This window comes from Talpa occidentalis, unplaced genomic scaffold (assembly GCF_014898055.3).
Source record: "Talpa occidentalis isolate TD23 unplaced genomic scaffold, MPIMG_talOcc4v2.1 talOcc4.7, whole genome shotgun sequence".
Taxonomy (NCBI): Eukaryota; Metazoa; Chordata; class Mammalia; order Eulipotyphla; family Talpidae; genus Talpa; species Talpa occidentalis.
The window spans coordinates 134,556,084-134,581,594 of record NW_023605083.1 but is presented as its reverse complement, the minus strand read 5'-3'; the positions used below and the strand labels follow the sequence as shown (position 1 = coordinate 134,581,594).

The window sequence follows — 25,511 nt, the reverse complement described above, 5'->3', positions numbered from 1 at the left end:
TGCCCCTGGACCCCAGGACCTCGGGGGCCGTTCTGGGCCACGCCTGGCCTGCGGGCAGCCCCTCGCGCCCAGAGCACAGCGACCCTTCCTCCTCTCCACTCATGGGTAGGGGGTCCCCCTGGCATGACAGACTCCCTGTTCCCAAGCCCCCATCTCAGGCCGCTCTGGGCCCTCGTCCGGCGGGTCCGCAGGCCAACGCGTGACAAGATAGAGAAACAGAACAAGAAATACAGAGATTCCGGGGTCGGCCGCACAGTGCAAGGCCCTTTTTTAAAATTAAACAGAAAGTGCGCTGCAGGCGTCTAATTCTGAGGATAATCCCAGACAAAGCCCGCCGGCCCCCAAGCCTGGGTCCGGGCGTGCGCTGCTGGAGACGCCAGCAAAAGCCAGGCCGTAGCCCTGAGAAGCACAGCATGTCCCTCTCGGAGCGACCGCTCCCCCGGGAGGGTCTCTTATTACACACGGGCGCGCGTCCCATGAAAACTGGGGAGAGGCTGGGAGGTCGGGGACTCTCTGCGGGGAGTCGGGCGTCTGTGCAACGGCCGTTAAGTCTGGCCTCGACCCTGCCCGTTGGCGGGCTGGGGGCCCTGCTTGGTAGGGAGGGCCCGGCTGCCCTTCTGCTGGCCTTGGCCCCTCACCTGGGAGGGCGGGGGTGCGCCGGGGCTGCCCTGAGGACCTCCCTGCCGCCCCCAGCAACAAAAGAGCATCACGATGATGGAGGACGTGATGGAGGCGCTGTGCAAGTCGGGGAGCCTGTTCGAGGTCACCGTGCCGGACTACAAGCAGCTCAAGGCCTGCCACAAGGAGGTCCGGCTGCTGAAGGAGCTCTGGGACATGATCGTCATGGTGAGTGCGGAGGGGCCGGCCTGGCCGGGCCACTGCGGGGGGCTGCGCTGCTGCTGGGGGGTGGGGGGCCACGGCCTCTCCTGCCGCCCGTGCTCCCCGGGCCTCTCCGCCTCCCCTCGTTCTCTCCTGTCTCGCCCCCTTGGGTTCAAAATGGAACCGGGAGCACCCCGGCTCCTCGGCAGAGACCCCCCCGCCCCGCTTCCCTAGGCTTCCCGCGGGGGCGGCTTCCCACGAGGCCGCCCCTTCCGCCCAGTTTCTAGCCTGAGCGTTGCGACTCCTCACGCGGTCAGTGCGCTGGCCGGCTGCGGGGTGGCCAGGGGGTGGCCGCGGGCCTGCAGAGGCGTGTCCCCGCCCCCCATCTCGACTCCCATCCCCAGTGGGCGTTTGAGGCACGGCCTTAGTTCGGTGCCGTCTGAGCCGTCAGTGCGTCCTGCCAGGGGTCAGGTCCAGGGGCTCCCCCGCAGCTCGATGGTTAGTCCTGCTTCTTTCCCTGAGAGCTGGACGGTTTGGGTTCTCGTTGAAGCCCGTGACCGTTTCGGTCCGTGTGAGTCAAGGGGGGGGTGCGTTTCCCTTTTCTGCCTGCGCCTGTGGCTCCGCGGCCTGTCAGGACTCGGGGGGCGTGAGCCAGAACCGGTGTCCGCTGACCTGCCCCGTCAGCGCCAGGCCGGCCAGCGGGGACCCCTCCCTCCCCCCTCCCGAGATCGCCACCCGCCTCCACGTCCATGTTAGAACAAGCCTGTCACGTCTCCAGCTCTCTGGGGGCGCATGAAGCCTGCAGGTAAGAGGGAGCTGCGTCCCGGCTGTGTCGTCCAGTCCGTGGGCTTCGGGGCTCTCCCTTTGTCTGGGTCACCTTTTAGTTTGCTTCCACCGCACGTGACGCAGGCAAGCTGGGCAGGTGCCTTCGTGACTGGCAGCTGCCCACCCTCCCGACTCTCCCTGGGCCTGGCTGCCCACGAGTGAGGGCCTCAGTGTCCCGGTGTCTTCCGGGGCCTTCCGGGCACGGACAGCGAGCTCTCCGCCGCAGGTGAACACCAGCATCGACGACTGGAAGACCACCAAGTGGAAGGACATCAACGTGGAGCAGATGGACATAGACTGCAAGAAGTTCGCCAAGGACGTGCGCTCCCTGGACAAGGAGATGAAGACCTGGGACGCCTACGTGGGGCTGGACAACACGGTCAAGAACATGATCACGTCCCTGCGCGCCGTCAGCGAGCTGCAGAACCCCGCCATCCGGGACCGCCACTGGCAGCAGCTCATGCAGGCCACCCAGGTGGGCGCGCGGGGGCGGGTGTCACACAGGCCGGGGCACGGCGGGCCGCTGCGTGGGACGCTGGCCCGGCCCCTTGACATTCTTGATCCTCTTTTTAAACAAAGGGCCCTCATCCTTCCCATTTTGTTCCAGGCCCCATAGATAATGTAGCCACTTCTGGTTGTAGGGGAGGATGGACAGCCCCCCAGATCTCCTGTGCACCCCCAAGGCCCACACTTTCCAGGAATGTCCCATAGTGGGGACCCTGGGGCCCTCCCCACCATCAGCTAACAGTGGCCAGGCTGCGCTGAGCAGCTCTCCGAGGCCCCACATGGGGCCAGGGCAGAGGGGTGGCCTGGTTCGGCTCTCGGGGAGACACAGCGGCAGCTGCCTATTGTGCTTAGCACATTGAGCAGGACTTCCAGTGTGATGGTGGGAGCTGGAAGTCCTCGGCCTCCTGGGGAGAGCTGGAAGGGCTCCCCAGAGCCTGGGGACGTGGCCTGGGCCAGCAGAGAGAAGTGGAAAGACAAGCGGAAGGTCCCTCTGAGTCCAGACCCCTGGCGACAGGCTCAGGCCCCATCCTGGGGTCCCGGGCGAGACCCAGGCACTGAGCTGCCTCCTCTCCAAGCTCCAGGACCTGGCATGACCGGGGTGTAGCCTGCCTGAGGACGGTCCCCCCAGACCTGCTGGCGGGGTGCTGGACGCCGCCTTCCAGGGTGGGCTCGGGTCCAATGACCCAAGAAGAGGCTGAGGGGGTGTGGCTGGGGCTGGGGGCTGGTGCGCTCTGAGCAGCCAGTGGTGTTACTGGAGCCATGGTCAGGCCCCGCCAGCCGGTGACTGACACAGGGCCCCACCTCCACTCGGAGCCGCCGTCACAAAGGACCACGAAGGGCTCAGACATCTGGAGCCAGCAGGGCTGCGCGCCCCCCTGTCAAGGAGGACTGTCAATGAGGGTTGTCAAGGGCCCTCTGGCTCCCCCAGCTCCCCCTGAACCCCAGGCTGGGGGCCACGTCACAGGCCCCTGCCTCTGCACACACACTTTCTGCGTGCCTCAGTCTCCCTGCTGTCCCCGATAAAGGCCCACCTGTGCCAGCCAGACGGCTCCACGTCATGACCCTCAAGAGCCAAGACCCGTGTCCACATAAGGGCGCACTGAGGCCCCGGCGGCGCGGCAGGGGGCACTGTTCAACAGGGAGGAAAGGCCAGGCCGACTCGCAGGGTCAAGGGCAGCTGGTGGTGGGCCCAGCCCCGTGCCCACCTTCCGGGCGGAGAGGCCAGAAGGTCGGCCCACGCGCGAGGGAACGTGCCTGCGTCCCCAGGTGAAGTTTGTGATGTCCAAGGAGACGACCCTGGCTGACCTGCTGCAGCTGAACCTGCACAAATACGAGGACGAGGTCCGGAACATCGTGGACAAGGCGGTGAAAGAGTCGGGGATGGAGAAGGTACCCCGCGGCCGGGCACTGGCTGGGGCCCGAGGCTGCACCCGCAGCCTCGTCACGCGGGCCCAGGGGTCGTGGCAGCGATCTGCACAGCATTTCCAGAATGTATTGCTTGAAAATGCCCACTGCCCGCCTGCGGCTGGGCCCCGCGCGAGCTGCGCAGCTCCACGACCTGAGCGCCCCCTCTTGTCCCGCCCGCCTCCCCGCCCCGGGCCTCTGCCCTGGACTGGAGAAGCCGGGGAGGGAGGGGTGGACTGAGGCAGGTCCCCCTGAGCCCCCGGGCCCCTCTGCAGGTCACGCCCCTCTCTTCACCCAGCTGTTTTGAGTTTGAGTTGTCGCTGCTGCTCCTCACCCGCCTGGCCTCCTGCAGCCCAAGGGCGGCGCCAGCCCTCAGATCAGCGCCTCAGAGCCTTCCCAGCGCCTCAGGGGGAGACCCGGGCCCCAACCGCCCCAGCGCCCCCATGTCTCCCACCAGGGACCCACACTGGGTGGCCTTTGCATCTGGCTTCCTGCCCTGAATGTCTCGTTTGGGGGGTCACCGTGTTGTAACGCTGTCACTGCCCCCTTTCCTGGCCGTCTGGGGTCACGGTGCGGGCAGACCGCATCCTGCCTGTCCAGCCGCCGCCCAGGGACACTGTCCAGTGCTTGGCTGCGGGGAGTGATAGGGGTGCGGACAGCGGCGAGTCCTAGAGCCACGTCCGGGGTGCTGGGCCCCTGCGCTGACCCCCGCGCCCCGGCAGGTGCTGAAGACCCTGGACAGCACCTGGTCCACCATGGAGTTCCAGCACGAGCCGCACCCGCGCACGGGCACCCCGCTGCTCAAGTCGGACGAGCTGCTGGTGGAGACACTGGAGGACAACCAGGTGCAGCTGCAGAACCTGATGATGTCCAAGTACCTGGCCCACTTCCTGAAGGAGGTGACCAGCTGGCAGCAGAAGCTGTCCACGGCGGACTCGGTCATCTCCATCTGGTTCGAGGTGCAGAGGACCTGGAGCCACCTGGAAAGCATCTTCATCGGCTCCGAGGACATCCGCACGCAGCTGCCCAAGGACGCCGGGCTCTTCGACAAGATCGACCTGGAGTTCAAGGTGCGGGGCCCCCACGCCGCCCCCTCCCCGCCCCCTCGCCCCCACCCAGGCATTTTCAGAAAGGGCACCCCGGGGAGAGACGGGGCTCCCAGCGTGCCGATGGTCCCCAGGCCTTGATGGAAGAAGCCGTGAAAACGCCCAACGTGGTGGAAGCCACCAACAAGCCCGGCCTCTACAAGAAGCTGGAGAACCTGAAAAAGAGGTGGGTGTCTCCTGCCCGGCCGGGGTGGCGCAGGGACCGAGTCGGGCGCCCCCTGCTGGCCAGGACGGCCAAGCCGGGGTCTGGGATTGCGCCTCCCCTCCCTGCGCCAGACGACCGCCCTGGGGGTGGGGGCCGCCCCTGCTCCCCTCCCCAAGTTACCAAGGGCTGCGGCGGCAACAATGCGCCCTGCAGCCAGGGACCCTGACGGGCTGGGGCTGCGACTGCGGCCGGGCCTCCCGGGGTCTGTCCATCAGCCCCGGCCGGGAGAGGCCGCTGCCCAGGGCTCCGCTCTCCCCGCAGCCTGGCCGTGTGCGAGAAGGCCCTGGCGGAGTACCTGGAGACCAAGAGGCTGGCCTTCCCGCGGTTCTACTTCGTGTCCTCGGCTGACCTCCTGGACATCCTCTCCAACGGGAACTACCCCGTGGAGGTGAGCGGCCGGCACTCGGGGGTGGCCGGCCCGGGCTGCCCTCCCGCCCAGGCGGCTCCGGGCTGGCCCCGGATGTCCCCGCGTCCCTCCACGGTGGCCCAGGCCCGAGACCCCAGGGCCCGCGGGGACGGAAAGGAACAGGCTCCGGCCCCGAGCTTCGCGTTCTTGCCTGATGGTTTCTGGGGCGCCTGCCCGCTCAGGGGGCCACCCTCCCGCTCGTCCCACTCAGCCTGGTGCCCGGGAGCCCGGAGGAAGCGCTTCGTCGAGGCTCCCCTGATGAACAGGAGGACGAACTAGCGGGGTGGAGGGGCGTGAGCCCCCCTCGTTTTAATCATAACTTTGCGGCACGTTTGCGGGGGCACGCGGGGTGGCCTGTGGTGTGGGGCCTGAGCTTGGGACGGACGGAAACAGGACGAGGGCAGGGATGGGACCTACACCGGGGCCAGCACCTGCGGGCACAGACGTGTGTCCCCGGTGTTGGGGGCTGAGATGCTTTTCACCTTTCTCTTCACTGCCGTATTCGCTAAACACCGACCAAAGAAGGGGGCACAGGGCGTGCGACCCGCCCCAGCCAGGCCCCAGCCCAGCGCCACCCCCACCCCAGCCCTCGCTCACAATCCGCCCCCCGGCCCCCGCCCAGGTGAGCCGCCACCTGTCCAAGCTCTTCGACAGCCTGTGCAAGCTCAAGTTCCAGCTCGACGCCGGCGGGAAGCCCCTCAAGGTCGGCCTGGGCATGTACAGCAAGGAGGACGAGTACGTGGACTTTGACCTCGAATGTGACCTGTCGGGGCAGGTGAGTGAGCGGAGAGGCCGCCCGGGCGTCTCCTCCCCGCTGCGGGGGCAGGGCGGCCGCTGGCAATGCCTTGGCATGGACTCTCCAGCTCGGCCCCACCGGGAAGTGTGGGCACCTCTTGAGAAGTGAAGAAGAGGGGAGGGGGGGAGGGGAGAAGAGCAGAGGGAGGGGGCAGAGGAACAGGGCGGGGGAGAGAGGGAAGAGGAGGGGGACGGCATCACTGTCTTCTCTCCGGATCCCCCCTCTGCCCCCGCGGGGCACACCGGGCCTCCCAGCCGCATCGATCGTGGGGTCCCGCTACTGCCTGGAAAGCCTGGCCGTGTCTCCCCTGGGTGATGCGACGGGCTGTGGTGGAGGCCTCTGAAGCAGGTGCTCCGGGCCCCGCCCACGCCCCCTCCGGCCGGCAGGTGGAAGTCTGGCTGAACCGCGTGCTGGACCGCATGTGTGCCACGCTCCGCCACGAGATCCCCGAGGCCGTGGTGACCTACGAGGAGAAACCCCGAGAGCAGTGGATCTTTGATTACCCCGCCCAGGTCTGGGCTGCGGCCGGGGGCGGGGGCGGGGCGCGGGGCAGGCGTGTCCCCCGATAACCACGGGCGGTCTAGGCTCACGCGAGGCGTCTGTTCTCAGGTGGCGCTCACGTGCACCCAGATCTGGTGGACCACCGAGGTGGGGCTGGCGTTTGCCAGGCTGGAGGAGGGCTATGAAAACGCCATCAAAGATTACAACAAAAAGCAGGCGAGTGACCCCGGGTGTCTGTGGGAAACATCTCAGCTCCCCGGGGTGCTGCCTGGTGGAATCTGTTTTGGTAGAACAGAAACAGCCCGGAGGTGGCAACCCTGGTGTTCCTGCTTCGGAAACATGGAAGCTGAATTTCTCTTTCTAGAAATCATCCAATGCTACCACAGATTTTTTTTTAAAAAGAATTTTTGGTTTCAAGTTTCAAAAACAAAGGAGAATTTTTTTTAAAGATTTATTTTTATTTATTTATACAAGCTCTGGGTACAGTCAGAAGCGCGGGAGGGTGAGAGGATTCACCAGAGCCAGAGCGGGGAGCAGAGCAGGCAGAAGGACCGAGGTACACTGCTGAGGGGAGCAGTGGGCGGCAGGAGAGGTCTGCGCGCCATGTGGGACCCGCGCTGGGGGCCGGGGATCGAACCGGCGCTGCAGAGGCTGCGGGCAGCTTCTCAACCCAGCGCTCAACTGCTGCGCCACCCGGGAGACCCAAGGATAATTTTTTAAACAAAAGAAAGAAAATCTACCCAAAGCCCCACCACCAAGACATAACCACTGGCAACATTCTTGTTACCCACTGCTGGGCTGACTCTTGGAGCCACTCTTTAGTAGCCTTCTGATACTTTCGCATGTAGTTCATTGACTTCTGTGTCAAAATGTACAATCTACACAACTTTAAAGACCCATGTTTTTCTTAAAGCCCGATAGCCACCATCTTCCTGTGGCGTTAGATTTTCTTCTACTATATCGCTTTTTATCAACTTGCTGGTATTGCAATGGGGGACTTCCCACCCCAACCGGAGGACATGGAGAACTTTTTCTGTATTTCGTTATTGTGAACAAGCGCATGTGGTCTTCCCCAGCCACGGGGCGGGGAGGGCCCCCATACAGCCTGGAGACCACCCGGCACCTGGGGCTGCACGGCGTGCTGTGAGCTGCCTTTGCTCCCACAGATCAGCCAGCTGAACACACTCATCACCCTGCTCATCGGGAACCTGAGCGCTGGCGACAGGATGAAGATCATGACCATCTGCACCATCGACGTGCACGCTCGGGACGTGGTGGCCAAGATGATCGTGGCCAAGGCATGTAGGCTGGGCGGGAGCTGGGCCCTGCTGCTGCCTCTTCCCGGGACGCCAGCTCTGTTCCTGGTGGCAGCACCTGCTCCCTCCCCACTTAGACGCACCTGAACACCAGATGTGTGATCTGTGCATTGGGTGTTGGGGCTGGCATGGGCGCTGGAGGAAGGCAGAGGCCCAGCAGCATCCCTGGGAGTCGGGCCAGTCTGGACGCAAGCCACTCCTGGCCCTCACGTCCCACACCTCGGCAGGTGGAAAGCTCCCAGGCCTTCACCTGGCAGTCCCAGCTGCGCCACCGCTGGGACGAAGAGAAGAGGCACTGCTTTGCCAACATCTGTGATGCCCAGATCCAGTATTCCTATGAGTACCTTGGCAACACGCCGCGGCTGGTCATCACCCCACTCACTGACAGGTGACCGGGCCACAGGTCTGGCCCTGAACACCCCGGGATGGGAGTCGCTCTCGCTCCAGGGGCTCCTCCCCACGAGGCTCACATGGTCAGACCTGGATGTCGGCTGCTGAGGTGGAAAGAACCAGCATTTGGGTCAGGGGGCATCCTTGGACCCCGAGTTTTTGCCCTGGTTGTGCTGTCTTGGGGGGCTCACTTCACCTCTCTGACAGAGGGCCTGCAAAGTGGGGGTGTGTTCTGAACCCTTGTGAACTGGTGGAGAATTGAGCAGATTATTTAACAACAAAAACCACACACCCCTGACGTGTCCAGGGCCCTAGCGGGGGAGGGGGGTGACAGACGCTGTGACACTTTGCAGGGTGGGGCACACCTGACAGCCGCGTCCCTTGCAGGTGCTACATCACCCTGACCCAGTCCCTCCACCTGATCATGGGTGGAGCCCCCGCTGGCCCCGCCGGAACCGGCAAGACGGAGACCACCAAGGACCTAGGCAGGGCCCTGGGCACCATGGTGTATGTCTTCAACTGCTCCGAGCAGATGGACTACAAGGCAAGTGCCGGCCCGGGCAGGACGGGGTGTCCGGGGCTGCAGCTGCACCCCCAGCTGCCAGGGGCTGCAGACACCTGGAGCCCAGGCTGCCAGCATGCTGCGGGCCCTGCAGACAGGCCAGCCGCTGCACCCCACCAATCCCTGCCGCATTTCTGGGCATCTGCTGCCTCTTGGGCCTGACAGGGTGCCTGGAAGACGAGGTGCCTGGAAAAGGCTGCCATGTGCCCTGGTCTGGGTCAGTCCCCCAAGTCCTGCCCTGCCCTTGACAATGACCCCCCAAGTTGGGCTGCAAGCTTACCCTGCATTTGAGTACTCAGGCAGAGCAAGCACCTCCCTCGGGGTTCACTGTGGGGTGCCAGGTGGGCGTGGGTGAGGCACTGGGGCCGGGCCATCAAGGTGGTCACCGGAGACTTGGTGCAACAGCGTCTTCCCCCCAGGGGCGCAGGAGAGCGGACCCCCTCTGGCTCCAGGCCACAGCAGCCTCTGAGGGGAAGGGGAGCACTGAGCTCAGGCGCCTGGGCCCGCAGGGCTTCCCCGCCCGAGCCCCCCTCTCTGGGGGCCCTATCCTGAAGTTGAAGGGGGGCATCTGCCCTCTGACCCTCGCGGTCACGCAGCCCACACAGCCTCCTGCATGCTGAGACGGTGTCTGTGAAGGAGGAGGGCCCTCGAAGGGGCCCAACGGGGCTCCCTGCCCTGGTCCGGCTCGGGATGGCCCCTCGTGGCTTCCTCCCTCCGAGGCCTCGTCTCCCCTTTGCAGTCCTGCGGCAACATCTACAAGGGCCTGGCCCAGACGGGGGCCTGGGGCTGCTTCGATGAGTTCAACCGCATCTCGGTGGAAGTCCTGTCCGTGATAGCCGTGCAGGTGCGCAGGCCGCCGCGCAGGGCCGCTGGGGACTCGGCAGTTGACCCCGAGGCGGCAGCGGTTACCGCCCACCCCAGAGTCGGGGGGGAGCCCCAGCGTGCGCAGAGCCCGTCCCGGGCACACGGATGGCGAACAAGAGCCTTAGGGGATTCCAGGCTCCCAGCACGGGCGGGCGGAGCGCAGGCTGCGGGGCGGGGACGCGGGCGCCCTGGCGGGAGCCCAGGGGGAAGGGCCGCGTCCCTCACCTGCGGGGGGACTTCCTCAAAGAGCGTCTGGCCCAGCGCGGCCGGGCGGTGTGAGGTGGCCGGAGGTGGACGTACTTAGCGGTAACGGGGCAGACGGGGTGCAGCCCCCGGAGGGAGCCCCAGGAGTGTGACGACAGCCTGCCTCTGGGGACACGGCGCGGTGACCCTGCTCGGTCACTCCGCGGCGAGGGGCCGGGGCAGGCCGGCCACAGAGCTGCGGGCTGGGCGGGGCGGGTGCGGCCGCAGAGGCCTAGGCGGGGCGGGGTCCCGGCGGGTTCCAGGCCAGGTAGGCAGGGCTGCGGCCGGAGCGTCTGTGCTGGCCGGACCCTTGGCACCCGGGCGCATCGGTTCCGGCCGACCGGGAGTTGACGTCTGACGCAGACCTGACGTCCGTGCCCACCGTTTAGGTAAAATGTGTCCAAGATGCAATTCGCGCCAAGAAGAAAACTTTCAATTTCCTGGGCGAGATGATAAGGCTCATCCCCACCGTGGGCCTCTTCATCACCATGAACCCCGGGTACGCCGGCCGCACGGAGCTGCCCGAGAACCTCAAGGCCTTGTTCAGGTGTGTGGGCGGGAGGGGGGCCAACCCAGGGCTGGAGGGGACAGAGGAGTCCTGGGAGCCGGGGGCAGGTGGCTTCCTGCTCCCCTCCCCGGGGCAGGGGAGGTGAGTGGCCAGGTGGAGTGTCTGGATGGCGGGGTGAGGCCGAGCCCCAGGCAGGCTCCCCGATGTCCCCAGGCCCTGCGCCATGGTGGTGCCCGACTTCGAGCTGATCTGCGAGATCATGCTGGTGGCCGAGGGCTTCCTGGAAGCCCGGCTCCTGGCCAGGAAGTTCATCACGCTCTACACCTTGTGCAAGGAGCTGCTCTCCAAGCAGGTGTGCACCCAGGCGGGGGGCCCCTGGCCTGAGGGGGGCTGCCGCCGCCACCCTGCCACACCCTCCCCCACCCTGTGCCCTGGCCTCGGCCTGCTGAGGCAGCTCCCCCTCGCCCTGCCCGCCCACAGGACCATTACGACTGGGGCCTGCGAGCCATCAAGTCCGTGCTGGTGGTGGCCGGCTCCCTGAAGAGGGGGGACCCCAGCCGGGCAGAGGACCAGGTGCTCATGCGGGCGCTGAGGGACTTCAACATCCCCAAGATCGTGACCGACGACCTGCCCGTGTTCATGGGGCTCATCGGGGACCTCTTCCCGGCCCTGGACGTGCCGCGGAAACGGGACCTGAACTTTGAAAAGGTGCATGAGGCCGGGACTCGGGTCCATCCCAGGGCAGGCCCCCAGGGGGCCCCCTCGCTCTGAGGCACCCCCGAATCCCGGGCGCCCTTGGCAGCCCTGACCAGCCCCTGTCTCAGCTCCAGGCAGGGCCTCGGGCAGACCATCCCCTGCCTCTCAGTAGCCCCGCGGGCGGGACTGGCCGGCTCCTCCATGCCGAGGCCGTGGTCCCCTGGAACAGCCCCCGAGAAAGCCCCCCCAGAAAGGCCGCGTGCCTTGGTGCCCGCACTCAGCGGCCTTGCCGGCCCCCAGGTGATCAAGCAGAGCATCCTGGAGCTCAAGCTGCAGGCAGAGGACAGCTTCGTGCTCAAGGTGGTGCAGCTGGAGGAGCTGCTGCAAGTGCGCCACTCGGTGTTCGTCATCGGGAACGCGGGCAGCGGCAAGTCCCAGGTGCGGGTGCCTGGGTTCCCCGACCCTGCAGGGGTGGGGGGGGGGTGCCCCAGGACTCTGCTGGGCTCCAGCTCACCAGCGAGGCTGCTAAAGTGTCAGCTCCTCACCTCCCCCTCCCCCGGCCCAGTGCATCGGGAAGCCCCAGGTCCAGAATGTGCCCAGGAAGGAAGCTGTGGTCTGGGCAGGAGCGGGGCGAGGGGCAGCCTGGGGACCCTGCTTCCACTGATGAGGCCCTCTCCCTGGTCACCCACCTCCCCGCGCCAGCCCCCGCCCTGCCCGCCCGGGTCGTGGTGGAGATCAGGCGCCAGCTACGTCACTAACGTCTGTAACTCTGGAAAATTCTGAACCAGCCAAGTGTTCAGCCAGACGCCCCCAGAAGACGACCGCGCTGTTAGTAAAGGTTATTCTAAAGACCAGAGACGCAGGGGCAGCACCCGTACAAACCCCACTTTTTGAGCAGGTACACGCGTGTGCGTGCGTGTTACACGAGACTCCTCCAGTGTCCCTGCAGCCTCTCCCCGCGGGAAGCCGGGGCCTCCCTGCCTGGACTGTGCCGTGAGCACCGGGGCTTCGTCTTCAGGACACTACGTGGGGCCTCGGCGTGGCCCCAAGGCCGGCCCTGTCCCCTGCGGAGCCCCCTGCAGCGGCCATCCCTGGACAGGGCCAGAGCAGGGTCCCGCCTGCGGCTCCGGGGGCCCTGGGTGTGGATGTTGCCTCCCCCGCGGCTGGGGTCGGGGCTGAGCCCACGGTGATGCCCCCATGCAGGTCCTCAAGTCCCTCAACAAGACCTACCAGAACCTGAAGAGGAGGCCGGTGGCCGTGGACCTGGACCCCAAGGCCGTCACCTGCGACGAGCTCTTTGGCATCATCAACCCGGCGACCAGGGAGTGGAAAGACGGTACCTGGGCGGGGCCAGCGGGGGGTCCCCATGCCAGCCCTCCCCAGCTCCCCGAGGCCCTTGGCAGGGGGCGGGGGGCGGGCACCGGAACATGGCGCCAGCGCCAAGAGGCAGTGAGGACACGGGAAAGCTCGCCTCCCCCTGCTCCCCGGGACTGGGGCAGCCAGGGGTGCGTCCCAACGGGCGGAGGCGAGACCAGGGGGCAGGAAGGGGGGGTGCTCCTGTCCGAGGGCCTCTGCTGTCTCCCAAAGTTGGGGTGTGGCCACCTCCAGGAGAGAGGGCAGGCTCAGGCCTCCAGCCTCAGCCTGTCAGCCCTCCAGCCTCAGAGCACCCCTGGTCTGCTGGGGGCCTGCTCACACCAGCCTGCTCACACCCACCTTGCTCACCTGCCCCTCACCTGCCCCCTCACCTGGCCGGCTCGCTCACAGGCCTGTTTTCCACCATCATGCGGGACCTGGCCAACCTCACCCACGACGGCCCCAAGTGGATCGTCCTGGACGGGGACATAGACCCCATGTGGATCGAGTCTCTCAACACCGTCATGGATGACAACAAGGTTCGAGGGGCTGCTGGATTCTAGCCCTAACCCCCAAACCTCCGTCGGGGGCAGTGGGGGACAGAGGGCTCAGAGAATTGCAGTGTAACCACCTCCCCCAGGAGACCCCTGGCCCCACTATGGGGTCCCCTTCTGCGGAGCTCCCCGCGCCCCGCCTTGGGCACAGACAGGGAGCGCATTCCTGTCCCGATCACGCAGGACAGAAAGGGCAGTGAGGGCTTTGACGGCAGAGGGTCCTTGGAGTTACCAGCCGCAGCTTGAGAGCAGGACTCTGGACTCCCCAGAATTCCCGGGGGCAGCAGGGGGCATCTAACATGACACTCACTCAGCTCCTCACTGTCCACCTGGGGCCCGCGGCGGGCAGAGGTGGAGCTGGCACAGGGTGGCTGAGAAACACCGAGGAGGGCAGCTGCAGGGGCGGCAGGCTCCGAGCGTGGAGGGGCCCCAACTTCAGGCACGCACTTCAGCCATGGCGCCTGACCCCGGGCCCCTCGCTAGGTCCTCACCCTGGCCAGCAACGAGCGGATCCCCCTGAACCGCACCATGAGGCTGGTGTTCGAGATCAGCCACCTGCGGACGGCCACCCCGGCCACCGTGTCCAGAGCCGGCATCCTGTACATCAACCCCGCCGACCTGGGGTGGAATCCGTGAGTAGGCCCGGGTCCGGGGCACGCAGGACCCCCAGGGGCACACAGACGCGGAGGGCGCGCGCACACACTGCCTCGCTCGCTGCACACCCGCCTGCACTCACAGCAACCGCCGGGAGCCCGGGTGAACGAGCCGCAGGCAGAAGACGGGGCCACCGGGGCCGGGGTGGGGCCGGGAGGTGAGGAATGCTGGGAACCTTGAGAAACGGGAGACCTGCTGTGGATTCCGGAGCCGCGTTTTCCCGCTCGGCGGCCGCGGGCAGAGCCGTGCCCAGGGGCCCGGAGCAGAGGCCCAGGCGGGCCGTTCCGGCAACAGGAGGCGCAGGAGAGAACATCCTACCCCAGCGGGCCCTGCACCCGCCCCTTCGCTCCCCCACCCAGAAGGCCTGGCCCGACGGTGTGTCCGGCCTCGGAGCGTCCAGGCCGGGGGGCTGGCTCCTCGGGGAAGATGTGGCCGGCGCGGAGAGACTCTGGGAAGACAAGACAGCTGGAGTCCAGGAGGCTCGGGGCGGAAAGACCCAAAGGCAGGAGGGATCCAGGGATGTCCTCCCGGACACAGGGGAGAGGCTCCCGGGCAGGGGCCGGACAGGACAGCTGCCGCTGGCCTTGCAGCCGGAGGCCCAGCGCTGACTCGGGCGCAAACCGGAAGCCGGACGGCGGTGGCGGAGGAGGAGCGGCAGCCCTCTCTGGAAATGCAACTTGTGCGGCTGGCGCGGGAGGAAGGAGAGCTTGTCTCTCAGGATGGAAGGCCTGGGGCAGGGCGCCCACACCCCGGGGGGAGAGGCGGGAGGGTGAGCTCGATGCGCTGCTTCTCCTCTCGGGAGGCGAGGCCATCTGCTGGACGGCCGGGGCACCAACGGGCCAGGGACCGCTGCCGCGGAGCCGGCGTCCCATGCCCGTGCCACTGGCGGTCCCCTCCCTGCGCCTTCCTCGCCCTCAGGGTCTCTGCCCCGTCTGGACAGGCGTGGGTCAGGGCCACCCTCGCCCAGGGCAAGCGCACCTCAAGGGCCGTCCCTTGATTACACCTGCAGACACCACGTCTGAGGTCCTGGGGGGCCTTGTCTTTGGAGGGTCACCACCCTGCCTGCTGCTGAGGATAGGGGTGAACCGCAGATGAAGCCAGAGGACTGAAATGAGGAACCCTCAGATGGGGAGGGGAGCGGAGGTGGTGGGGTACTTGGGAGCGGCCAGCGGGAGGAGGAGAGACCAGCAGGCAAGCAGGTGTGGGTAGAGGTGGGAGCAGTTCTTGGGGCCCCCAGAGGAGTGGCCAAGGCAGTGAGAGCCTCTCTGGGGACGAGGAGGGACCTGGGCTTTGCAGTGGAGTGGCTGGGAGAGCAGCAACCCCTCGAGGCAGAGCAGCCTCTGGGGGCACAGGGTGGAACGGAGGCGCCCCTGCCCTGCAGGGCTGGGGAGGACGCAGTGAGGCTCCAGGGCCGGAGGAGCCAGGCAGCGAGGCAGGAGCCGCCCGACCAGGGGCGGGAGGACACCCTTTCCCTGCCAGGTGCACATCCGCAGGCACGAAGGACGCCAACTCCTTCAAAACCGCAGGCGAAGGCAGCGGTCTGCAGGCAGGTGTGCACGTCGGCCTCTGCTGAAGACTGGACGTCGCTTCTTAGCTCTGCCGGGCGCTGGGGCCGCGGTTTTGTTCAGACAGTGGGAGTGTAACGGTTTGCCGGCTGTCCTGGGCGAGCCGCGGGTTTCCGCTCATCCTCTGCCCTGATGGAGGTGCGGCCGGAGGCAGAGCTGGACGGGAGCTGCCGGCGGCGTGGCTGTGGGCGGGCGTGGACCCCCCCAGAGCCGGATGCTCTCGACACTTGCAGCAGACACTTGGGCAGCACTGACGAGGGGCGGGCTCCCTGCGACAAGCTCCAAAACAGAGCAGCCCAGGCAGTCCTCTGAAGGGGAGCGAGTGCTGCCGTCCCCATGGCAGACGGGAAATCCGGGGCCCGGGCACGTGGAGTAACTTGCTTACGGCCGCCGCTGGCAGTGGGGGGGTGGGTTCCAGCCCAGGCAGCAGGGCTCCAGGGCCCACTTCCCACACTGCTGTGGCGGCCACCTCTATGCGCAGAGGCCAGTGCCTGCCAGACAACTCGCTGATTTGGACTTTCCCACTGCACATGGCAACTTCAAACTCAAACTAGCTGAATAAAACAAAAAACAAAAAATGACCAACTTAATTGGGCATGGCGCGCTTCAGGCATGGCTGGATCCAGGAGCAAGGAGAAGTAATGAGACGTTGCATCACCTCTCCTCTCTCTCCTCTCTCCCTCCCAGCACCAAATCCTCTCTCTCCCACCCCCACCCAAAGGATTCATGGAAACTTTCCTCTGATTTCTTCTACCCCCTTGCTCTACTGCCCTCAATGTTGGCCTCATCAGGGCTGGTAAGGGTGGCTCCCAGTTATCTAGGCTTCTAGCACCCCCCTGGATAGGTTCCCAGGGAAGAGCATAGTTCCACATCCCCCACGCCAGGTGGGAGCCCCAGGATCTCAGGGAGCAGCCTGGCGACGCTCACCCAGGGGACACAACGCCGTGGCCACCTCACCGTGCTCCCCATGTTCCCCAGAGTGGTGAGCAGCTGGATCGAGAGGCGCAAGGTGCAGTCTGAAAAGGCCAACCTGATGATCCTCTTCGACAAGTACCTGCCCACCTGCCTGGACAAGCTGCGGGTCGGGTTCAAGAAGATCACGCCGGTGCCCGAGATCACGGTCATCCAGACCATCCTGTACCTGCTGGAGTGCCTGCTGACCGAGAAGAGCGCCCCGCCCGACTCCCCCAAGGAGTTGTACGAACTCTACTTCGTGTTCGCCTGCTTCTGGGCCTTCGGCGGCGCCATGTTCCAGGACCAGGTGACCAGGCACCAAGGGGCCCCGCCGCCCACGCGGGTCTCCCTGCGGCCCTCGGGGGTATCCCGCAGCTGCTTAGCCACCCCGGCTACGGTTTCCTTTCCTTTTTTTTTTTAACAGCTTGTTGATTATCGAGTCGAGTTCAGCAAATGGTGGATCAACGAGTTCAAGACCATCAAGTTCCCCTCGCAGGGCACGGTCTTTGACTACTACATAGACCCCGACACCAAGAAGTTCCTGCCATGGACGGACAAGGTGCCCTCCTTCGAGCTGGACCCTGATGTCCCCCTGCAGGTACGTCCCCGCAGCAGAGGCCGCTGACCATGGACCACAGCTCGGCCCCTCCCACGCTCTGGAGCAGAGCCAGGAGCAGGGGCGGGGTGGGGCCGGGCCGGGCGGCAGGTGCAGGGTGGAGCAGGGCCCCGGCAGCACCTGAGTGGGTGTGGGGCGAGGACACTGCCCGAGCCAGGCAGCGCGCGGCAGGGGACGTGGTCAGGCCCCTCGCGCCCCGCAGGCCTCCCTCGTGCACACCACGGAGACCATCCGCATCCGCTACTTCATGGACTTGCTCATGGAGAAGTCGTGGCCTGTGATGCTGGTGGGGAACGCGGGGTCGGGCAAGTCGGTGCTGATGGGGGACAAGCTGGAAAACCTCAACACCGACGACTACCTGGTGCAAGCCGTGCCCTTCAACTTCTACACCACCTCGGCCATGCTGCAGGGTGAGGCCCACGCGGCAGGTGCAGAGACGGGCGGGGCCCGGGGCAGGGGCGGGTGGGTGGGGCCAGGAGCAGGGGCGGGGCCAGGAGCGGGGGCGGGGCAGGGCTACGCGGCAGATGCAGGGTGGAGCAAGGCCGGAGCAAGGGCGTGTGGGTGGGGCCAGGAGCAGGGGTGGGCGGGGCCAGGAGCGGGGTGGGCGGGGCCAGGAGCGGGGGTGGGCGGGGCCAGGAGCAGGGTGGGCGGGGCCAAGTGGGGGTGCAGAGCAGAGCCGGGGTACAGGGGTACAGGGTGGGACTGAGACCCGGCCATTGCCTGGCCACGGCTCTAGGGGTGCTGGAGAAGCCGCTGGAGAAGAAATCGGGGCGGAACTACGGGCCTCCCGGCACCAAGAAGCTGATCTACTTCATCGACGACATGAACATGCCCGAGGTGGACAAGTACGGGACGGTGGCCCCACACACCCTCATCCGGCAGCACATGGACCACGGACACTGGTGCGTGAGGGGCGGGCTGGGCGGGAGCATCGTCCCTGCCACAACACTCTGAGCCCCGCTGGGCCCCGCCCGGCCCGCTCGGCAGCCAGACCGACCAGGCACCTGTGCAGCTGGTTTTGTTCCCCGTGGAGGCTCCTCGCAGGCAGGGTGGGCGCCTCCCCCAGGACCCTGGTCTCCCCGCAGGTACGACAGACAGAAGCTGACGCTCAAGGACATCCACAACTGTCAGTATGTGGCGTGCATGAACCCCACTTCGGGGTCCTTCACCATCGACCCCCGACTCCAGGTCAGCAGAGGTCAGGCTCACTGCGCTGGCTGCCGCGGGCGGAGGCTGACTCCGGCCGGGAGGTGGAAGCATCGGTCAGCGGCGCAAGCCTCTGGAGGGCTCCCCAGGCTTCAGAAAGTGTCAGGAGCCCCTGGGGTCCGGGGATGCTGAGAAGCTGGCCAGGCCTCCCGGGCCCCGGAGAGCTGCCATGTCCAGCTGGTGAAATCCAGGTGCCCAGGGAATCTGGATTCCACACACACAGCAAGCCGGCGGCCGTGTCGGGGGGCCGGGCGACTCACCAGGTGCAGACACACTTACTTGAAAGTTTATTGTGTTGGTCTGAGAGTCACCCTCGACAGGCACCCTGTCACATCTGCAGCCGCCCAGGCCAGACCCCCTCTCGGTCACGTGAGCGGGTGGGCACAGATGAAGCCAGGCCTGTGCACTGAGGCTCGTGCCCCTGTCAGCCATTTTTCTTGGGAGCAGAAAGGAAAGACGGCTGAGCCAGGGAGAGTGGACCCTTAATGGGATTGTAGCTTGCGGGGGCGCGAGGAGGGAGCTGTCCGTCTAGCCCAGCTTCGTCAGGCAGCAGGGACGGAGCCCCAGCACGTCCAGGCGGCCCGACGGGTCTCTGCTTGTTCTGGCAGCGGCACTTCTGCGTGTTTGCCGTGAGCTTCCCGGGCCAGGAGGCCCTCACGACCATCTACAGCTCCATCCTGGCCCAGCACCTGGCCTACCGCATGGCCCCCATGGCGGTGCAGAGGCTGAGCAGCCAGCTGGTGGCCTCCGCCCTGGGTGAGCAGCCCGTCCCGCCCACCCTTCCCCTCCTGGCGTGAAGACCTGCTTTATGGGGCCGAGGGTGTCGTCGTGTTTCCCCCCGACAGGTGTTTTATTTATACTTTTAAATCAATATTTTTTAAATGATGCTGGGTTTCAGCAGGCGCTGCTGTGCGATGCAGCGGCTCCAGGGGAGGCAGAGGCAGGGAACCCAGCACGCAGAAATGATTACGCGTCATCGAGCCGCGAGCGTCCTCCCTCCTCAGCCATGCAGATTGCTCACTCCATTTAACTGTCACCATTTAACTGTCCGCTTGCTCGAGCGACCGTGCTTTCAGCTTGGCACTCCCCGGCCGTGAAGAGGCTGAGAATCGGTGTCTTTCTCTCTCTCCAGCCCTGCATCAGAAAGTGGCAGCCACGTTCCTCCCCACGGCCATCAAGTTTCATTACGTCTTCAACCTCAGGGACCTCTCCAATATCTTCCAGGTACGGCTGTCTGAGCTGTGCCAGGCCGCCTCCCGGCCCAGCCCCTGGGCCACCGGTGCACTCCCCTCTGCCTCTCCCGGGGGAGAAAGCGAAGTGATCTGTGGACGGTGACGGCCGCGGCGACGGTGTTGACAGTAAAGGTGGCGGTGATGATGGTGACGATGACGTAGAGTGATGGTGATGGCGGTGAGGACGATGGTGGTTCGCCGGTGCTGGGGACAGGGGTGATGATGGCGGTGACGCTGAAGGTGAAGATGACTAGTGGCGGGGAGAGTGATGTGAGGGTGACGGTGATGACGAGGCTGGGATGGCGGTGACGGGGGTGGTGGCCATGGTGGTGACGTGATGACATTGTCTCTCATTTATTGGCCGCCTGGGCCCGGCTCCCTCCGCTCGTGTGAGAGGCCCACAGGCTTGTTTTACAGCAGTGTGTCGGGGGGGGGGGGGGGGGGAGTGTCAAAGGCTCACGTGGGCGAGGTCACATCTGGTTCCTCCCACTTCCGCTTTAGCTCAGATGCCCCGAGCCCCCCGCTGCCCACACCCCCCCTGGCTGCCCCCACTTGTGTCATTTGTGAGACTATCATGACCGTAACGCCTGCGGCCGTTTGACTGGTCACGCCTCCCGCCGGAATGCAGGCTCCGGGAAGGCGGGTCGGTCTTGACCTGTGTCCCAGAGCCCAGAGAGTGCCGGGAAACAGCACACTCAACAGGCACCTGTTGGTCTCATCCGGGTCACGTGGTCAGCAAGTGGCCAGGCCTGGACGCAGGCGGGCCTGTTGCAGAGCCCACGCCTGTAACCGTGGCTCTGGCCTTTGCAAGTCTAGGCCCCCATCAGCCTCTCTGTCCCTTCTCCACCGTCCACCCCCCGAGGGGTGAAGCCCTGACCCTCTCTTATGAGGAGTATCCCCATGTCTCTCCCCAGGGTCTGCATGGCCCTGGCGGTCAGTGGCTGCCCTGCCCTGAGGGGCACTGTCCCCACAGCACAGTGGCTCGTCCCGGGGAAGTGCTCACGGCCTGCTCACGGCCCCGGGCAGCCTCTGCCTTGCCCCTCGGCGGGGGTGCCACTGACCACCCACTTCCCAACAGGGCCTCCTGTTCTCCACGGCAGAGGTCCTGAAAGCCCCGCTGGACCTCGCCCGCCTCTGGCTGCACGAAGCGGAGCGCGTGTACGGCGACAAGATGATCGATAAGAAGGACCAGGACACGCTTCGCAGGGTCACCATAGCCTCCACCAAGAAGTTCTTGGACGTAAATGCAGCCTCCGGCCCTGCCGCCCGGCCAGAAAGGGGCGGCCAGGGGTGCGGACAGGCAGTCCCCAAAGGACTGGCCATGAGGGTGGTGTCTGCAGGAGGGGAGCCGGCTCTCACTCAGGAGGCCAGGATGCGCGGGCTCCCCCGTCCACGGGACGTCCTGCTCAGTCGGGGGCCCTGTGGTGCATCGGGCTTTCCTGAAGAGGGTCCCTCCTGGACAGAGTCCCTCTTGTCTGCCAGTTCATGCAGCCATGACGGGATCAGAACACCTGGGGAGCCCTCCCAGTGGCCGGCCAGGCCCTGGGCCACAGGCCCCTGGGCCCCGGAGCCCAGACAAACATCTTGAGTGCCCAGGCCTGCAGGGCAAGGCGCCAGGGCCCACGGGGTCCAGCTCAGAGGCCCGTCTCTCGCTCCTAGGACCTCGGCGAAGAGCTCTTGTTTGCCAAACCAAACATCTTCTGCCACTTCGCCCAAGGCATCGGCGACCCTAAGTACCTGCCGGTCACGGACATGGCGCACCTGAGCAAGCTGCTGGTCGAGGTGCTGGACAGTTACAACGAAGTCAACGCGGTGATGAACCTGGTGAGGCGCTGGCTGCCGAGTCCCCCTCCCCGCCCAGCCGGGACGTCATGGCCTGGGCTGACCATGCTGGCAAAGCACTGCCCGAGGGTTGGGGGCAGTCCCCGCGCTCGAGGCAGGTCACCACGGCCCCCATCCGGCATCCGCAGGTGCTGTTTGAGGATGCGGTGGCCCACATCTGCAGGATTAACCGCATCCTGGAGTCCCCCCGCGGCAACGCCCTGCTGGTGGGGGTGGGCGGCAGCGGCAAACAGAGCCTCTCGCGCCTGGCCGCCTACATCAGCTCCCTGGACGTCTTCCAGATCACCATCAAGAAGGGCTACGGCATCCCAGATCTCAAGGTGAGCCGCAGGCTCCTCCTACCACTTGGGTGTGGCCCCGGGGAAACCCTCCCTCCTCCCGCTTTCACATGGAGCCGCCGCGTGGAGGGGCTGGATGTCCAGGGTCTTTCTCCAGGACACGGTCCTGCCAGCACCTGCGCCACATGTCGAAGCCAGGGGAAGGTGGGGGGGCCCTGCCCACCATGAGGCCAGCCCAAAATAGCCAAGGGGGCTTGGTTTTAGCTGCTCTTCGAACTCCAGGCTCCTGGGCCTCTGGGCGGCAGGCTCCGCATGGCCAGGCCTCTGACCACAAGCCCGCAGCCTGGGAAGACCGGGTCTCCTGTCCCCGAGACACGCCGCCGGGGGTCTTCCTTCCCAGGTGGGGTCGCATTGCAGGGAGGCCCGCATGTCCATGCACCATCGTGGCCACCTCGAGCCACGCCCTGACCCTGAGGCCCTCCTGTCGGGGTCAGGGCCCCCTGAGCGCGGCTCCTAGGACACTGCCCTCCAGGTGTGCCCAGGGCCATGGGGGTGGCTGCCCAGGTTGCCCCTTCTGGCCCGGGTCCAAGCGGGTCCTCCTGTGTCCAGCTCGACCTGAGTGCCCAGTACATAAAGTCGGCGGTGAAGAATGTGCCGTCGGTGTTCCTGATGACGGACTCGCAGGTGGCCGAGGAGCAGTTCCTGGTGCTGATCAACGACCTGCTGGCCTCAGGGGAGGTCCCGGGGCTCTTCACGGACGACGACATGGAGAACATCTTGACCTCCATGCGGCCGCAAGTCAAGTCTCTCGGCCTGAATGACTCCCGGGAGATGTGCTGGAAATTCTTCATCGAGAAAGTGCGCCGGCAGCTGAAGGTAGGCGTCACCTCCACGCAGGTCCCGCCGGCTGGGCTACCCCCAAGGCCACCTCTCCTCGGCGCGGGGACCACCAGCTTCCCTGGCACGGACTCCCCGGTGCACGGCGGGGGCCTCAGGCCGTGCGGCGTGGCCAGCAGGAGCGTGCGCACGGTCAACCCCACCGATGGCAAGTCCAGGCAGAGACGTACCCCTCAGCTCAGCACCCGCTCACGGGGACCCTCCTCGGAGCCCTGGCTGTGCCTGCTCCTTCTCTTCCTCCTGCTCGGCGTCCAGCTAGGACAGCCAGCCCCTGGCCACTGGGCCCACCGAGGGCCCCTCCAGGCCCCTGCACTGATGTGGACCCTGACAAGGGAAATAAAGCATGTTCCCCCTTCTCCCAGAGTGGTGCACAGCCCCGGCGGGGCAGCTGAGGGGCGGGGGTGGGGGTGCCCCTGCTCTTCTCCAGCAGAGCTGGGCCGGGGAGGGCGGAGGTGGCAATGACCATGAGGATGCCACTTCCAGATCAGCCAGAGCCCCAGCCTGTCAGGGGATGAGCCACCCCCTTGGGGCCTGGAGGGGGCTGTGTCCTAGAGGGCAGACTGAGGGTCACCCGGGCCCCCAAGCCTGCATGCTCTGAATGGGGTCTGCCACCTGCTGCATCAAGACAAAGCGTCCTCTCGGAGTGAAGGAGCTTTGACAGACCGTGTGCAGAGAAGAGGAGAAAGGGCAGCAGATGCCCAAAGGAACACCCGGGGTCACCCTCCCCCGTGGGCGAACGCCTGGCCAAACAGGGTCGGCCGAGCCAAGCGGGGCCGCGGGGGCCCAAGAGCCTGCCCCACGTCTAAGGGGGTCCACCGGAAAGGGGCGCTGAGGGGGGCCGGGCAAGTCTGGACGGAAAATCAGGGCACAAAGCAAGGCCTCGGCCGCCCCTGCCAGGGTCCCTGTGGGCCTCACCCAAGTCTCTTCAGGCGTCTCCCTCATGCCCCCAAGCCCCTGGTGCAGTCCCCGGCCGAGGCGCGGCTCGGTCTTCACCGTCCCTGCCCCGCAGGCCTCCCCAGGTCCCCTCCCCAGCCTCCGCGTCTGCTTCAGCCTCTCTGCCCCTCAGCTCCACCCTCACCGGTGGGGCCGGGAACCTGGGTGCCCCCGTGCCGTGGGGCCGGCGCTGCCGGCGGGAAGGCGGGTGGGGCCCTCCCTGCTCGGGCCTCGCCTGCCTCTCAGGAGGCTCACGGCCCGCTCCGTCCTCGCCCACCCTCTGGGGGCCACCTCCGGCAGGCCGGGCTCACCTCGCTCCCTCACAGCTGCCGAGTGAGGCCTGACCTTGGCTGAGCTCTGCCCGACCCTGGGAAGCCGGGGCACCCGCTCCCGCCTCCACGGGGCTGCCTGCTCAGGCCCGACCTGCCCCCGCGCTGCCCCGCCCGTGCACACACAGGCATGCACACGCACACGCATGCACCCCGTGCCCCGCATCCAGGTGATCCTGTGCTTCTCCCCCGTGGGCTCCGTCCTGCGCGTGCGGGCGCGGAAGTTCCCCGCGGTGGTCAACTGCACGGCCATCGACTGGTTTCACGAGTGGCCGGAGGACGCCCTGGTGTCCGTCAGCGCCCGCTTCCTGGAGGACACGGAGGGCATCCAGGTGGGTCCCAGGAGCCCGGCTCCCTCGGCTCCCACTGTGTGCTGGGCCGCCTGTCTGGAGAGGGACCCTGGTCCACTCTGGGGCGGGCTCAGGGCGGGGCAGGGGGACGCTGGCCGTGGGCGGAAATGTCAGGGGCGCCACGAACAGCCACGCTGGTGTCAAAGCCTCACGACGAGTGAGCCGTGGGCAAAGCAGGCTGCTGTCGGTGGTCCTGCGAGACTGTGCCACGGCAGCACCTGGGGTTAGCACCGTGGTCACACGGCTAAGCTTGGGCTTGACCCCTCACCTGGGGCATGACCGCGTGATGAGTGGACGCGGCCCCCGGCCGTCTCCCCAAGGCTGCTGCCTCCCCCGACCTGCCCTTGTCCAGGGTGAGACAAGTAGGTGACGGCAGCTGCTCTGCTCTGACAGTGTCCTCTTGTCGTGGGGTGGGGCTGAGAGATGATGTCCATGTCCGCTCATTGCCGGCCTGGACACAGGGGGCGCTGCCCGCGGTGGCGGTGACGGGCAGTGGGGGCAGCCCTGGGCTGAGCCACACCTCGTCGTCCTGGCCCCTGTGACACATGGTGCTATCAGGAGCAGCCTGCAGGCACACCCCGCCCCGTTTTAATGGGTGGACCCCCTTCTTGTCGGGGGAAAGGCCAGCCACTGCGTGCTGGCTCAGGCCTTTGCCAAGGGCACCACAGCGACCATTTCTTGCTCGGGGCAAAGAGGCGGCTCCCAGTTCCCCGGACAGGCCTCCTGGCAGCAGGGATGGTCCCTCCGCTGGGCCCCGCAAGGGCCGGAGCAGATGCCAAAGGCACCTGGGCGGGAGGGACGCTTTTCCAAGTAAATCTGCGTTGAATGTGCCTGGTGAGGACCACTCCCGGGCCCAGCGCCCAGGGCCCGTCTCCCAGGGCAGGCCCGGGCGGCAGGGGCCGTGACGCTGGGCGGGCCGGGGACAGGAGGCGGGAGAAGAACCTCTGATCTCCTTCGCCGGGCTGAGGACATGCACCGGACCCGCTCGCTGGGTGACCTGGGCTGTGCAGACACGTTGCCAGCCCGGCGCCTCCCCTGGCGCGAGTGAGAGGCAGAGAGGTAGGTAACCATGCCGGGCTCTGCTGCGCCCTGGTGGGCGCCCTCGGCAGCACCCAGGAAGCCTGCCGCGCCTCGCCGTCTCAAACCACCCAGGGTGAGGGAGGCCGGGCGTCTCCCAGGGTCCCCGGCGCCTGTGGGTCACCGCGGCCAGCAGCTGCCTCCTCCCCGGGCCCTGCCAGGGCAGCAGGGATGGACGGCCCCACCTGCCTTTGCAGCCAGAAGTCAAGGCCTCCATCAGCCTCTTCATGTCCTATGTGCACACGACGGTCAACGAGATGTCCAAGGTGTACCTCGCCACCGAGAGGCGCTACAACTACACCACGCCCAAGACCTTCCTGGAGCTCATCAAGCTCTACCAGAGCCTGCTGGGCAAGAAGAGGCTGGAGCTGGTGGCCAAGATCGAGAGGCTGGAGAACGGGCTGATGAAGCTGCAGAGCACGGCGTCTCAGGTGAGGCCCGGGACCAGGTGCCGTCCTGGCCTCCCGCCTGCGCTGCCCGCCGGTGCTGTCTCCGAGGGGCTTGAGGAGCCAGACCTGTGGGG

The 25,511-nt window shown here is 66.5% G+C and overlaps 1 protein-coding gene across 2 annotated transcripts in view; it reads left to right on the top strand.

Moving 5' to 3' along the window:
* Nucleotides 1-25,511, top strand: part of DNAH17 (dynein axonemal heavy chain 17) — a 72,376-nt gene that overhangs the window by 24,776 nt on the left and 22,089 nt on the right. For both annotated transcript variants that reach the window (XM_037494951.1, XM_037494950.1), the window contains exons 24-56: nt 694-846; nt 1,871-2,119; nt 3,418-3,540; nt 4,278-4,625; nt 4,736-4,827; nt 5,128-5,254; nt 5,895-6,047; nt 6,455-6,580; nt 6,678-6,785; nt 7,736-7,867; nt 8,113-8,273; nt 8,663-8,819; nt 9,577-9,681; nt 10,334-10,491; nt 10,666-10,804; nt 10,933-11,160; nt 11,449-11,586; nt 12,352-12,484; nt 12,913-13,040; nt 13,539-13,687; nt 16,253-16,535; nt 16,653-16,826; nt 17,047-17,254; nt 17,581-17,746; nt 17,930-18,032; nt 18,659-18,806; nt 19,183-19,274; nt 20,361-20,522; nt 20,942-21,106; nt 21,253-21,444; nt 22,012-22,278; nt 23,732-23,893; nt 25,186-25,419. In XM_037494951.1, the coding sequence (XP_037350848.1) occupies nt 694-846; nt 1,871-2,119; nt 3,418-3,540; nt 4,278-4,625; nt 4,736-4,827; nt 5,128-5,254; nt 5,895-6,047; nt 6,455-6,580; nt 6,678-6,785; nt 7,736-7,867; nt 8,113-8,273; nt 8,663-8,819; nt 9,577-9,681; nt 10,334-10,491; nt 10,666-10,804; nt 10,933-11,160; nt 11,449-11,586; nt 12,352-12,484; nt 12,913-13,040; nt 13,539-13,687; nt 16,253-16,535; nt 16,653-16,826; nt 17,047-17,254; nt 17,581-17,746; nt 17,930-18,032; nt 18,659-18,806; nt 19,183-19,274; nt 20,361-20,522; nt 20,942-21,106; nt 21,253-21,444; nt 22,012-22,278; nt 23,732-23,893; nt 25,186-25,419 (5,463 nt within the window). The remainder of the gene's footprint in view (nt 1-693; nt 847-1,870; nt 2,120-3,417; nt 3,541-4,277; nt 4,626-4,735; nt 4,828-5,127; nt 5,255-5,894; nt 6,048-6,454; nt 6,581-6,677; nt 6,786-7,735; nt 7,868-8,112; nt 8,274-8,662; nt 8,820-9,576; nt 9,682-10,333; nt 10,492-10,665; nt 10,805-10,932; nt 11,161-11,448; nt 11,587-12,351; nt 12,485-12,912; nt 13,041-13,538; nt 13,688-16,252; nt 16,536-16,652; nt 16,827-17,046; nt 17,255-17,580; nt 17,747-17,929; nt 18,033-18,658; nt 18,807-19,182; nt 19,275-20,360; nt 20,523-20,941; nt 21,107-21,252; nt 21,445-22,011; nt 22,279-23,731; nt 23,894-25,185; nt 25,420-25,511) is intronic.